The 13407-nt window shown below is 40.6% G+C and overlaps 1 protein-coding gene across 5 annotated transcripts in view; it reads right to left on the minus strand.

The window, feature by feature from the left end:
- Nucleotides 1-463: 463 nt before the first annotated feature.
- The window catches only part of SLC24A2 (solute carrier family 24 member 2), a 224987-nt gene continuing 212043 nt past the window's right edge, over nucleotides 464-13407 (minus strand). For all 5 annotated transcript variants that reach the window (XM_079113191.1, XM_079113190.1, XM_079113192.1 and 2 more), the window contains 3 exons: nucleotides 12103-12192; nucleotides 8689-8855; nucleotides 464-4236 (listed from right to left, as the gene is read on the minus strand). In XM_079113191.1, coding sequence (XP_078969317.1) covers nucleotides 3987-4236; nucleotides 8689-8855; nucleotides 12103-12192 — 507 coding nt within the window. In that variant the 3' untranslated portion in view covers nucleotides 464-3986. The remainder of the gene's footprint in view (nucleotides 4237-8688; nucleotides 8856-12102; nucleotides 12193-13407) is intronic.

The raw sequence follows: 13407 nt of genomic DNA on the forward strand, positions 1-13407 counted from the left end.
AAAGAAATTACAATGACCCCTGTCAGGTCATGCCTCACAAAGCATTTTTTCTGAATATTAAACAACCCCTGTCTTTCTTTCTGATCTTCTGAGCAAGAATTTAAGATATTCTGCTGCATCTTCTGAGATAATAAACAATCCTACCTGATGGTCCTTACATGTGTTCTGTCTTCCCCATCTGTCATTGCCTGACTCAGTTTAGGTCCTGAGTGACACTGTTTAATCTTGTGTTTCAGTTCCCTAGGAACTGGTCAGGTCCAGAAGGCAGCTGGTTGTGTTGTGTGCATACTCAGATGCAATTTAGAAGTGTCTGTTTTATAATTCTTAGTTTGATGCAAGTTGCTGGACTATTCTTGGCTGCCTAGGGCTATAGGGGAGGTGATAGCAAGACCTGCTTGGTTTGCTCTGAGTAAATGGAACCATTTGAGTGCAATTCATTTATTTAAAATAGAGTAGTAAAATATTAGCTTGAACTTTTGATATTATTTTATACTCTGCTCCAGAGAAGCAAAGAGAGTACTTGCAGTCTACAATTTTCTTCTGTGCTTCCTGTTGAATATTCTTTGCCTCTATATCAGCATTAAGGATATAGCTATAGCTGGGTTATAGCTCAAATGGCAGAGTGTCTGCATGAGAGGCTCTGGGTTCGATGCCCAGTACTGGAAAAAACAAGGGTGGAAGGATAAGACTGGGCAGTTTGTTAAGGCTGAAAAATCTATATTCTGGGGGTCAGGAAATACAGGTGTTTATGTGTATGTTTATATGTATATGTGCATAGAACAGAACCATATTGTGAGATCAGGAAGAAATGCTCCCCGTGATTGGGACTGGACTTTATTTGACTTTGACTTTGGCAAGCTTGATGCTCTTTGCTTTTGAATTCTAAATGTGATTGGGTCTCTCCCCCTCCCTCCCTCCCTCCATCTCTCTCTCTCTCTCTCTCTCACACACACACACATGCACACACACAGAAAAGGGGCTAGAGATGAACTACTGTGGAAATCATGATGTGGAAAGTTTTCTTCTAATTATATGAATGATTTTAGGCCAACACATAACCACTTATTCACAGATACAGCAATGAAGGGAAAGCCAGGGCAAGCAGTGGAAAGTGCCTGTGTGCAGGACTTTGACAGTAGTCATAGTCGTGCCCAGCACAAGCCGATGAGGTGGGAACTGGGCTTGAAAATGTTGTCTTCTCAAAAGAAATTTTTCATAAAAAAACCACAACAAGTTGGGCACGGTGGTGCACACCTGTAATTCCAGCGTCTTGGGAGGCCAAGGCAGGAGGATGGCAAGTTCAAAGTTAGCCTCAGCAAAGGTGAAGTGCTAAGCAACTCAGTGAGACCCTGTCTCTAAATAAAATACAAAACAGTGCTGGGGAGGTGGTTCAGTGGTCAAGTGCCCCTGAGTTCAGTCCCCTGGTACCAAAAAGACAAAAACAAAACAAACACAAACAAACCAACAAATCACAACACTCTCTGTGAAGTGTTTCCTGGTTGTTTGGATGAGTCTTCACTGTGAGCTAGGAATGAATGGGAAGAGGTGAGGAGGCAGGGGAGGAGCAGAAAGTGCTGGAATAAGAGCAGGGTTGCTCCGATCTCCCGCGATCTTTCTTATTTTGCATAGTCTACCTGCAGTTTTGTCAAGGTCACCTATTTAAACCTTTCAAACAATGAACTGGTCAATAATACAGAATTCACACAACAGCCACCTGTGTTCCCTTCCAGTAACACACAAGAAAAGTTTACTTCCTCATTCTCTTTCAGTCTACGTACCAAGTCCTGCCCTTGACGAACAAGATGCAGGTTTCCTCCACACATTTGAAAACTCCACTTTGCAAAGCTGAAAAAACTTGAAAACTAGCCTGTTGGGGAGCAGTTGTCTTGATTTCTTGTCTTCTCAGGGGGCCTTCACTTTTTAGTACTTTTTGCTTGTGGGGGCAAAGCCGTGATGATGGGTGCTGCCTGCTGTTGCTCTGCGGAGTGAGCTGAGGTTTTGCGGGAGGGAGGACTGACCTTGACCTTGGCTGTCAGGTCACTTGACATTTATATACAGCTGTGTGCTCCACATCCTGTCTTCCTATGTTAAGAGGTGTGTGCTCACAACACAATCACAGCAAGCCTCAGGCACACCACAGACTGAAGACATGGACGCATGTGGCAAGGAGCCCTGTGTGTGACGTGTGCTGACTTAGATGTAGGCTGGGCACAGAATAATGGACCATCCTCTATTTACTTTTGCAAATGACTTTAAGAAATCATGACTTGGGTAAATGAAAAGTTCTACATATTTTTTTCATCAATTTAGTTTAACCCCCCTTCCCCCATGAGTCTTATTTTCTACTGAAATAGACCTGAGAAATCATACAAGGTGGCAAACAGAACTTGGGGGCACTGAATGAACAGAATGAAAAAGTTCCATGTAAAGTTGAGCAAAATCAGGAAATAAAAACTTGAGGTGACTGGCTTGAAGCCAGCACAAAGAAGCTGTGGGATATAGTCTTCAGTGTACTTTAAAAACTAGAAAAAGTCCCAGCTGGGGTGCTGATGGGAGGAGAGATATAGACATTGCACAGGCTTTAACCAAATCCTTGAAATAGGACCCAGAAAACTACCTGGGGTGCACCAAGTGTGCAAATGCCTTTGCGAACATCTCTAAGCTGCCTCCATCCAAGCAGTGTTGATCAGAGTTGATTTAGATCTTTTGGGAATAAGGATTCTTAGACACTGAAGCCCTTTATGATCACATTGGACAATGATTTAAGGAGCCATGATGCCCTTACATTCCCATTAGGTGGCAAGTCCCGCTAAGCACCTCGACTGGATAGTGTTTCTTATCACACATGGAGGCTCTCCTGGCAGGTGTTTGACTTATATGTGAGCCCTTAGCATCAAAATATGTCTAAATGGTAATCACAGCTAAAACTGCCCTCCTTCTTTCAATGATAATGGGACATGCATTGGAACAATATAAGTTCAGTTTATATAGTTTTGCTGTCCTAGAAAAGCACTAATTTGGTCTGCAGTCATATTTTCTACTTGCATGCTGGGGCAATATAAGGAAACAACAAAAAAACCCAATCCAACACTAGTCACCTCCCTTCTATCCCTAAACCAATATTCACCCAATCTTGGTTTTCTCTCTGTCTGTCTTAAGTGTGCCTTGGTATGAGTAGGCAGACAGTCTTCCCTGTATGATTAGTTAGTGCAAACGGTTTGGAGGGCTCAACTCAGGGCTCCTTTAGACTCTCTCTACTAAGCCCTCCTCCCTACAATTTTCTTAAACCACCCACCTTATTAGGCAGAATCCCAGTAATTCCAATGTAGGCTGAAGGTGACAGCGATACCACCTTTGTCTGTGGATTCCATTAGATCACCTCTTGCACTTAAGAGGTAAAGTCCAGACCGAAGGTTGAAGGTTGATGCCCCTCTTCAAAAAGGTACTATAAATATACTAGAGCTATCCCTGAAAAGATGCATTTGTACTTACATATATAAATATATATATATATGACTTTACATATATATATATAATTTTTCTTTCTTTGTGTTTGTGTACAGTTATGTATTAATCTATAGGTATGGAAAGAGAGGAATAATACAGGAACAGGCAGGATTTGTGTGCTCGTGTATGTATATTTATAATATGTATACTTTATAGGTGTATATATAGCCTCTGTCCTTGTTTGCTTCCTTACAATGAATGTACCTCCGACCAGCGAGGAGTACCTGTCAGTGGTGAATGGAGGGAAGCCCCGAGTTCACGGTTCTTTTTGTCTCTTACGTGGACTCATTTCAGTAGGCAAGGCTGAAGAGCCTGTGAAATGAAGGGTCCCAGGTGAATCCATCCCTCCTCCAATCCACCAAGGAGGGACACTTGGCTGAGGCTGTGTACCAGCTGCCTCTTCTCAAGAGGCCAAGGAGCCTAGAGCCCAGAGCAGGAAGGGACCATCCACACTGTTGGTTCAAGATATGGCTTTTCCGCTAGATGGAGACGGGGCACATAAGAATCCTGTCTTCTAGGAGGACGCTGATCACCAGGAACACGAAGTAGAGGCCGAACATGATGAAGCCCAGCACTTTGTTCATCCGCCATTTGCAGAGGGCGATGGAGAGAATGACGAAGAGCAGCATGATGAAGAGGAGGACAATGGCGCAGAAGAGGCCATTGCTGCTGACAGCCACGGGCTGGAATCTGTGAATGACGGTGTACAGGAGCCAGGGCAGTGGGAGCCTGGGAGGACAGAAGGCATAGAAATGAGTGGGGAAAAATGGAAAACAATATTTTAAAAAATGGAGACAGAGAATAGCAATGACTTAACAGTTTAAAAGCAAGTCAAATTACATGATGCTGGGCATAGTGGTGCATGCCGATAATCCTAGTGACTTGGGAGGCTGAGGCAGGAGGATTGCGAGTTCAAAGCCAGCCTCAGCAACTTAGTGAGGCCCTAAGCAACTTAGCAAGATACTGTCTCAAAATAAAAAATAAAAAGGGCTGGAGATGTGGCTCAATGTCTAAGTAGCCCTGGGTTCAATCCCTGGTACCAAAAACAAAAACAGAAACAGCAAAAACCCAAAACAAAAAGCAAACAAAAAATCATGATGACAGCGGGGGCCATGATACAGTATAGAAGTCTGAAGTTTATTCTGGAAAAGATATTGGCAATCTTTTGATTTAAAAAATGGTCTTTCTGAAAAATCTGAAGAACACAGTATCTTACATTTGTAAAGTTTAAAACACTTTATTATGTATTTCTAAACCTGTTTTCTACCTTTACATTTGAGTTTTAATCTGATAACACATTTTGTTTCCCATCCAGAGTGGTGATTCTAAAACACACCAGGAAAGCTAATTGCTAGGAGTACGATGGATGTTGACCACGGTAGGACTCTGTGGGCAGGACTCTGTGGCTGAAAATATCAGGCTCAAGTGGCATGGGTGTCTGTAGGCAGCTGGGTGAAATGCAGCTGGTTCTACCCATTGAGTCTAATGATGGAATGTTGGCTGGGAAGATACTGATCAGCTGGCTGCAGCTTCTGTATGGTCAAAGGAAGCTGCATTTTGACCTGGTTTCAGGGGTATGGAAGGGGAATACCCTTTTGAAACATGAAGTTCTCCAAAGAAAAAGTGAATAGTTGGTGAGAAAAATAATGAGGGTGAAAAAGGTAGTGACTGTATGCATCTGTCTCCTCTGCTGGAGAGTATGCGCAGGAGCAGAGCCCAAGCACTGTATCTTTGAATCGCCAGGGCTTGGCACAAGCAGGCCCCCACCTGGGTACTCAACCTGGGTAACACTGAAGTGAATGATGCCTGGTGGTGATTAGTACAGGCATTTTTCTGTGACTGGGAAGTGTGCACTTCAGTGAACCACATTGGGTTGGGGTTCCCCAGGGGCAGCCTGGAACAAGGTGAAATTCTAGTTCTTGGCAGGAGTGGGCAGTCCTGGTACCCTGAGTTTAGCAGTGGAAAGTCAGAAACTGGAAGGGGAGGGCCTAAGAATGTTGGTGAACTCGTCCTAATGAGTTCTTCTTCCTCATTTCCCATGCCTTTTGAAGAGAAAGGCCCCAAACCATTTTACTCATATTAAACCAGATGTTATAGTTTGAACCTTGAATTATACCCCAAAAGTGCATGTGTGGAAAGCTTGGTCCCTAGCCTGTGATGCTATTGGGAGGTAGTGGAACCTTAGGAAACAGGGCCTAGTGAAGGGAATGAGACCACCAGGGGTGTGCCATTAAGGAGATATGAGGACCCCAGCATTTCCCTCTCTTTTTGCTTCCTGGTCAATAAACACCATAATCATGCAGCTACAGGTTCAAGCAATAGAGACCCTGGACTAAAGCCTCTAAAACTGTTGGCCAGAATAAACCTTTCTTCCTTTTAAGTTGATTATCTCAGGTATTTGTCACAGTGACAAATCTGACTAACATACTAGACAAACACATGCACACGTAAACACACACACATAGACACCCATCCAATTCTGGTAAAGTTGAGCCGACCGCACAATAAATAGTTTGTAAACACCCTTTGGAGGAAAATGACATTTTTCATAATAATTTGAAATGCAGATACAACTTTATTCATAAAAATGACCATTTCAGTGTTATTTGAATACTAAAAAACTGGGGATGTCTTATAATTTCTAATAGGAAACTAGTCAAATAGTGAGTAAGTCAATATAAGTCAATATAATGTTATACAGCTATTTAAAATCACAATTTATAGTGATACAGGATATATTAATGATATAATTTTAAATTTAGGCTTTATTACAATGCTATGGATCAAACTCAGGATCTTGTGTGTAATTTTAAATTTAGAATGAAAGATTTACATAAAAATAGCAATGAAATTTCAATTGCATAAAATATACACATTTTAAAAGGGTGGTGAATTTTCATTGGTCTTTATATGTACTTTCTGAATTTTTTGTGTATTAATCTTAGGAGCAAGAAGAAAATGCAGGCAATACTATGCAGAAACTTTTACACTCAATATTTTGGTAATGATATCACTTACTATATTGGCAATGACATGCCTAACAAAATAATTAAAAGAGAATGTTTTTCTGCATAAAGATGTTTCTGCATAACAAAAAATCTGAAAAAAGATAAGAAGGTTCTTTTAAAGGATAATGGTTAAGCTGAAAGTCAACAGGATGGACTATTTGTGGGTTTACATAAAAATACTTAGAAAATGGGTCACATGATTTACTAGTTTTGTTATAGATGCCTCTTTTTGCTAGGCACATATGGCTAAAGATGGAAAAAATAAGAGCCCCGCAAGAAGATAAAACAGAATATTCACTAAGAAAACAAACTGAAATATTTGAAAGAATTTAAACAAATGAATTGTGTTTTAGTAGGTTAGGTGTAATTTTTTTTAGACTCTCATTTTTTGTTATGATCTATATGTAATTTTAGACCAATGAACAAGGAGGGTCTTGCAATTTACTGGAATAGTTATTTTTCAGAAACATGACAAAGATGTCTAACTGAATACGTAAGTTTTCTTATAGGATTTTTTTTTAACACTACTGAGAACTTTTGCTCTCTCTCTCTCTCTTTTTTTTTAAAATAAGCACTGACCAAGAAGTTATACTAAATGTGTAATCAACAGAGTTAAGAAGTACTATTTTTATCAGGACAATTTCCTTTAAGGCATGTAGCTTTGATGGATGGACAGACCCATCCATCTGTCCATCTGTCTGTCCATTCCACAAGCATTCATCAAGCCACTACCATGCAGTTGACATGTACTCGATTTGATAGGTGCTTGCACTTGGGGAGTTCACAGGCTTCCAGGTGACAGGACCATGGCAAGAGTACAATGTGCGAGGGTCTACAGGAGCAAGAGTCCCAGCTCAGGCCCAGGGTAACTAGAGAAACAGGATTTGAGCTGATACTGGTGAGTACTGATACTGAAAGGTAAGTCAGAGCTTTCCAGGTAAACAAGCTGGGTGGGCTTCACTGTGAGGGGCCAGCATAAGAGGGAAGTTTAGCAGGAGGGGGCACATTGGGACTCATTGGAGCTTCAGACAATGGAAACCCAGAGCCGGGTTTTATGCACAGATAGTGTGGTTGATGGTATTGATTCCCCCACCCCACTTCAAATCCCAGCTACTTCATTTACCAGTTGTGTGAACTCTGTGCCATTCAATATCCATATCTAGGGCTGGGGATATAGCTCAGTTGGTAGAGTGCTTGCCTTGCATGCACAAAGTCCTGGGTTCAATCCCCAGCACCACAAAAAAAAAAAAAAAAAAAAAAAAAAAGAAATATCCATATCTGAGAAATGGGGATGCTAATATATACCTCCTATGATCATTGTTTGGCTTAAAGGGATAAAAATGTATGTACAGTGTACATGGTAGACATTGTATAAAAATTGATAAATATGTATTTGGTAATGAAAAGTTATAAGACAACAATATTCAAGATGCTTAAAGAGAACATACATGCATTTCACTGGGTTTCCAAACTCAAGGATCAAGAGCCCTGCTCTTCTGGGAATATAAAGGTAAAATCCTGTATCTGTCTTTCTCGGGGGATTGCCGTTCAGGTTCATGAGTCAGCCCACTTTTACTTTTGACAAGTTAATGTGATGGGAGAGATAACATCAGTCCTCTCAATTTGGCTGACTATAGAGATTATTCATAACTAGAACTCCAGGTTGCTTAATTGTAAGAAAAAAAAAATCTCATCTTCCTATTTTCAAAAAACCTAGAATATCATCACAGGCACAGATACACCAATGAAAACGCTAAGGCTGCCAGCATTTTCCAAGGAGACAGGATGTTCATCTCAATCTGTCTTAAATCTTGCCTGGGGCTGATCAGGGATATTAACTAGAATATGGAACAAAAACACTGTGAAACTATCAGAGCATCTCAGTCCTGTCTGAATACTGAATATTCATAATATGTGGTGAGTGCAGTTAAATAAATAGAATTCTCCTAAAGTATTTTCTAAAGCATCAATTATAGATGCAGGTATGTATTTCTGCCTGTCTAGGAATGCTTTATTCTTCATTAAGTTCTCTGAATAATAGAATGGTACTCTCAGCCTTTGTCTTCTGTTAGTACTGCTGAGTTTGGGCTTAGATCCTGGTCATATCTTCAGAGTCTCGGAAGACACAGCCAATGATGGAGCTGGTGGGTACTTTTATGTAGCTTTCACTTACCCTACGGTGATGTCAAAAATGTTACTTCCAACAGAGCTGGACACGGCCATGTCTCCTAGCCCCTTCCGAGCCACTATGACACTGGTGATAAGATCAGGGATGGAGGTCCCAGCAGCCAGGATGGTCAGACCCATAATCTCTTCACTAATGCCAATGGTCTCTCCAACCTACATGTCACGACAGGGTCAAACATAAGTGTTGCAATCACAAAACCATCCTCACCACAAAATTTCCCTGCAACCCCTTTTAATGAGTTCCTTCTCTGTGCTATGCTGAGGGCTGAGATGATAAAGATGAATGAGCCACAATCATTGCCAAGGAGGAGTTTATATTTTTATGACATTGAGACCCAAGAGGTCAGCAATGTTTATGCAAAGATTAAGCAGATAATCTCAAATTTAAAAAAAGCCATAGAGGGCTTGAGTGCAGCCACCATATGGTGTTTCCTAAAACCAAGCCAGGGAAGCTGCAAGATTTGAGTTATACAAACCAACTGGCCTTTGAACCCAGGGGCAAGCAGTGCCAACTCCTGGGATAGACATGCCCTTCAATTTACCATCAAAGATTAAGGACTGACACTCAGTGTTCCATGTTTTTCCTTAATATCTCCTATTGTCTGTACCACTTAAACACTTTGAGGCTCCACCATTTCCACAGGAAAATTGATTTGGCATGTGTTCAGGTTTGGTAATATGAAAATGGAAATTGGCAAAGCTGCTATGTAGAGACAACAGCGAGGGAATCAGAGGTCTGGTTTGGTGTCTGTTAACCGTTTGACCCACTGCTGCTTCATGTACAGCATCTTTGTTCCTTGCTTTCTTATCCATAAAGTGGGATTGGCATTATCTGCCTTAAAAAGGTGGTTGTGGGAACTAAATGCCGTGGAAAAGCCTTTTGTAAATAGTACATCATTATCAAAAAGTGAAATGGGGTTTGCAGCAATTGCATTTTCTTATGGTCTTTGTCTTTTAAGACTGACATTTTTGTTGGGAGGGTTGTTCTAGCTTCAGAGGGAAGCGCTTCCATTCTTTTGAGCAACTTGTCTTATTGGGACTTAAAAAAAATATTGAAAGTATTTTTTGGAGTTGATGAGTTAGAGCTCTGAAAATCAACATAATGCTTTCCATTTGGTCTCCAGACATACAGAGTTTTTTGAAATAGTTGAAGGATAAAGAAATAGTAAGGATAAAGGTCTTTAGGGAATTGTAAATCTCTTTTCTCATTTATAAGTAACATCATGGTTCCTACTAGCTTAAAAGCATAGTTGGGAGCTTTATTTTGATGGTCATGCCTGCTCCAGAGACTGGTGAGCTGACTTAGTTTACCCTATGCTTAGGCACACAGATTCACTGCTCCCCCTTAGAAAGTAAGGTCCTTGCCAATAGGGTCCTTGAATGCTATGTGTACCTAATTTGTAGAGCACAGCCTGATAAACAGTAGGCTCCGAAGACCTATTTACTGAATGAACAGATCAATCTGCATAGGTAGATGATTTCCTTAGCATGTTTTCCTAGTGTTCTAGAAAAAGTTAAAAATAAAAATTTTGCACAAGAGCAAAATGTTCTCTTTGATGTCTTTTTTTTTTTTTTTTTTTTTTTTTTACACTCAGAGTGAAATGTCAAAGACTGTAAAGATACTGACTAAATGATTGACATACTAAGAAAGGTCTAATTTATTTAGCATCTTAATAATTAATTTCTTGGGGGAATTCTAAAGCAGGGACAACTTCAAAAACCATTTGTATTTGGAGTTTGAAGGCCACTGTAGACAGGAAAGGCCAGAAATTGATGAGGAGTAGGTGGATGTGATTAAGAGCACTGGTTTGGGACAGAAAGAGTCCTGGGTGCATATTCTAAACTGTAATTCCAGTGCACAGTAGCCACATTCTCTGGCTCCCAGTTTTTCCCATCTGTAACATGACAATAACATCCACTCAGAATGATTGTGATGATTATATGTGATGATGCTTATAAAGTAAACAGTATGGTGTCAGGCATAAAGTAGATGACCAATAAATATCAGCTAGTATAACTCAGACATGACTTATTACTCCTCAAAGAATGAGACTAGCTGTCAGGGTTCTTTCAGCATGGACAAAAGCTGGTTTACTAGGGTCCATTCACAGTATGGGAAGTCACATGAATAATGATGTTTCCTTAACGAATAAGTGTATAATGATACACTAAACCTCTGAATCTGGGTGGCTCTAGAAATAATTTCACCAAAGAACTATTCTTCATAATCATGTTTGGGGTTCCTGTCACTGATGCTGACTTTTGAAGGAAAAGGAAGAGGAAAGATGAAGGGCACAGGGATGGCATAGTACCCTGATCAAATCAGGTCATGTAGATTTTCTATGGTTTCTTCTAAACATTTGATAGTTTTTTCTTTTACACTTAGAACCATGTTCTACTTGCATATGGTATGAGGTAAGGATATAAGTTAATTAATTTGGGTAAAAGGAAATCTGATTTTTCTAGTGCCACTTATTAAAGAGTCTATCCACATATGTTCTTGGCACATATTTTCTGATTTCAAAATGCTGTTTTATTCTATATTAACAATTATAATAATTCTAAGACTTTTAAAGGATGCAAGTGGGTAATTTGGAATTTATGTAGTATGTAGTAAAAATTAAAAGGATGAATTCTGGAGCTGCAGTGTCCTGGGTTAGAATCTTAGTTCTGCTATTTACTACCTGTGTGATCTTGGCCAATTTTACTAACAGTTTTAAGTTTAAGTCCTTTACCTATACAGTGTATATAGTAATTTAGTACCTCCTTCATAGGATTTGAACCTGTGTATGGGACTAATGTAAAGATTATAAAGTAAAGGCATGTGAATTTCCCATCCTACAGCACACTGTATAATAATGGTCACCACTGTGATCTTTGAGAGTGTGAGACCTTGTATTTCAATCTTTCATTCATGTTTTACAACTACAGCCATATTTCGTGATAAGCATTATGATTAGACTGGGCTTAAAGTGATAACATGGAAAAATGTTATTTTCATTAACCGAAGTCAAAGGAAGCCATTTAGTCTGTAGGTCCTTTCCTGAGAGTTAGCTGTGAAGGGCTGGTGAGAGCCATGCTGAGTGGCTTATGCAGGATAAATACCATGAGTCAGGTACAATGAGACCTTCCTTTCAGCCCTGGGTTGGCCTGGCCTCAGGCAGGAAGCAGTCAAGTTTGCCTTCCTCCATGTGGCTGTCCAGTGGCTATTCTACTTTGATTCCAGATCACCGTGAAAAGCCCAGAGACTAGGGAAAGTTCGGTCCTGCAATGTTCAACTTGTCTGTGTCACACTCAATATTGTTGTGGCAGTTTCAGAAAGCAAACACATTGATTAACCACTTGGCAACCAAAACTAGAGAGGATATAAAGCAGATGGGTAACACTGTCCAGGTCTTACCTGATGTGCCCACCAGACCATCAAATAAGAGAATACTGCGATCCAGGTGATGGAGCCAAAGAATGTGATGGGAAAAAACTTCCTCGATGACTGAAAGACAACCAGAGGAGGCAAGAGTCAGGGCTACCAACTGTGATGGACCTGACAGTCTAAAGCTATCCACCTGTGCAAACACTATTCCTGCATTTCCTGCATCTTGGTAAGATTGGCAATCAAAGGGCCCAACCTCTCCCTTATCAAGCTGTGTAAAATTCTATCTTGGAAATGTGAAACTGGTGGAAGCAGAATGATTGCAGTGCTGGTTCTTGGGTTGGAACTCTCTGGAAGAGGATGTGTGTTAGTTCCTGTAGCTAGATGCTTAAATGCCCTCTACGCCTGCCTTTTCTAAGGCCTCTCCTTCTGTTAACTATGTCATATTCTCCCTCATCTTCTCCCCTCTTTTTAGTTTGCTCCCAAGTTCATCAGAATCAGTTTCTACTGCTTGCAAACATTGTATCCTAATAATCCATGTACCAGAAAACCTATGCAGTTAATTACATTAAGCAAGAAGTGGGAAGGATTAGTATGTTTAAAATTAGACTTGTTCGTCTTAACAGTCCCATCTATTACCAGAAAAGCCACACAGGGGCCACCACACCACAGATTCCTGATTATGGCCAGTCTCCCAGACACGGTACCCCACGTGTCGACTGGAGAGGACAGAGGTGGAGATGCCCCACTGGGCTGATGCCCACTGGTGGGCAGGGGCAGATCAGACATTGTTGTTGGGAGTGTTTTTTTTTTTTTTCTCCCCCCCCAAGCTATATTATGTTCAGTTTTGCTTCTTGTATTGAACTTAGTACAATCTCAAGGTTTCCATTGTAAGCACTTCAAAAGTTTCCTAGGATCATCAATAAAAAAATTAGATACCCAGGGACTGGGTATAGAGTATAGGGTATGATACAGTGCTTGCTTCACATGCACAAGACTCTGGGTTCGATCCCCAGCACTACCAAAAAAAAAAATTAGACACCCAAAAAGGAGTGTTTCATACCTGGCCTCACTACACAGAAATCCAGGCTTGTACTGAACCATTTTAGGTGCCCTTTGTGGAATATTTGGGATCTCTCAAAATATACTCAGACAGCAGGATGCTATCTCTCACCTATCATTATCAAATACTTTTTATTTCAAAACTTTCCATATTCAGAACCCCCCCCCCCCTTTTCTTTTTCACTTTGATAATGTTATCCAATTTTGTCCAGAGAAACAAATCCTGGAGTTGACCTGAATAAAAGCAACTCGATTGTCTGAAGGGCTGGCTGG

The sequence above is a fragment of the Sciurus vulgaris genome, assembly GCF_902686455.1.
Source record: "Sciurus vulgaris genome assembly, chromosome: 15".
NCBI classification, from domain to species: domain Eukaryota; kingdom Metazoa; phylum Chordata; class Mammalia; order Rodentia; family Sciuridae; genus Sciurus; species Sciurus vulgaris.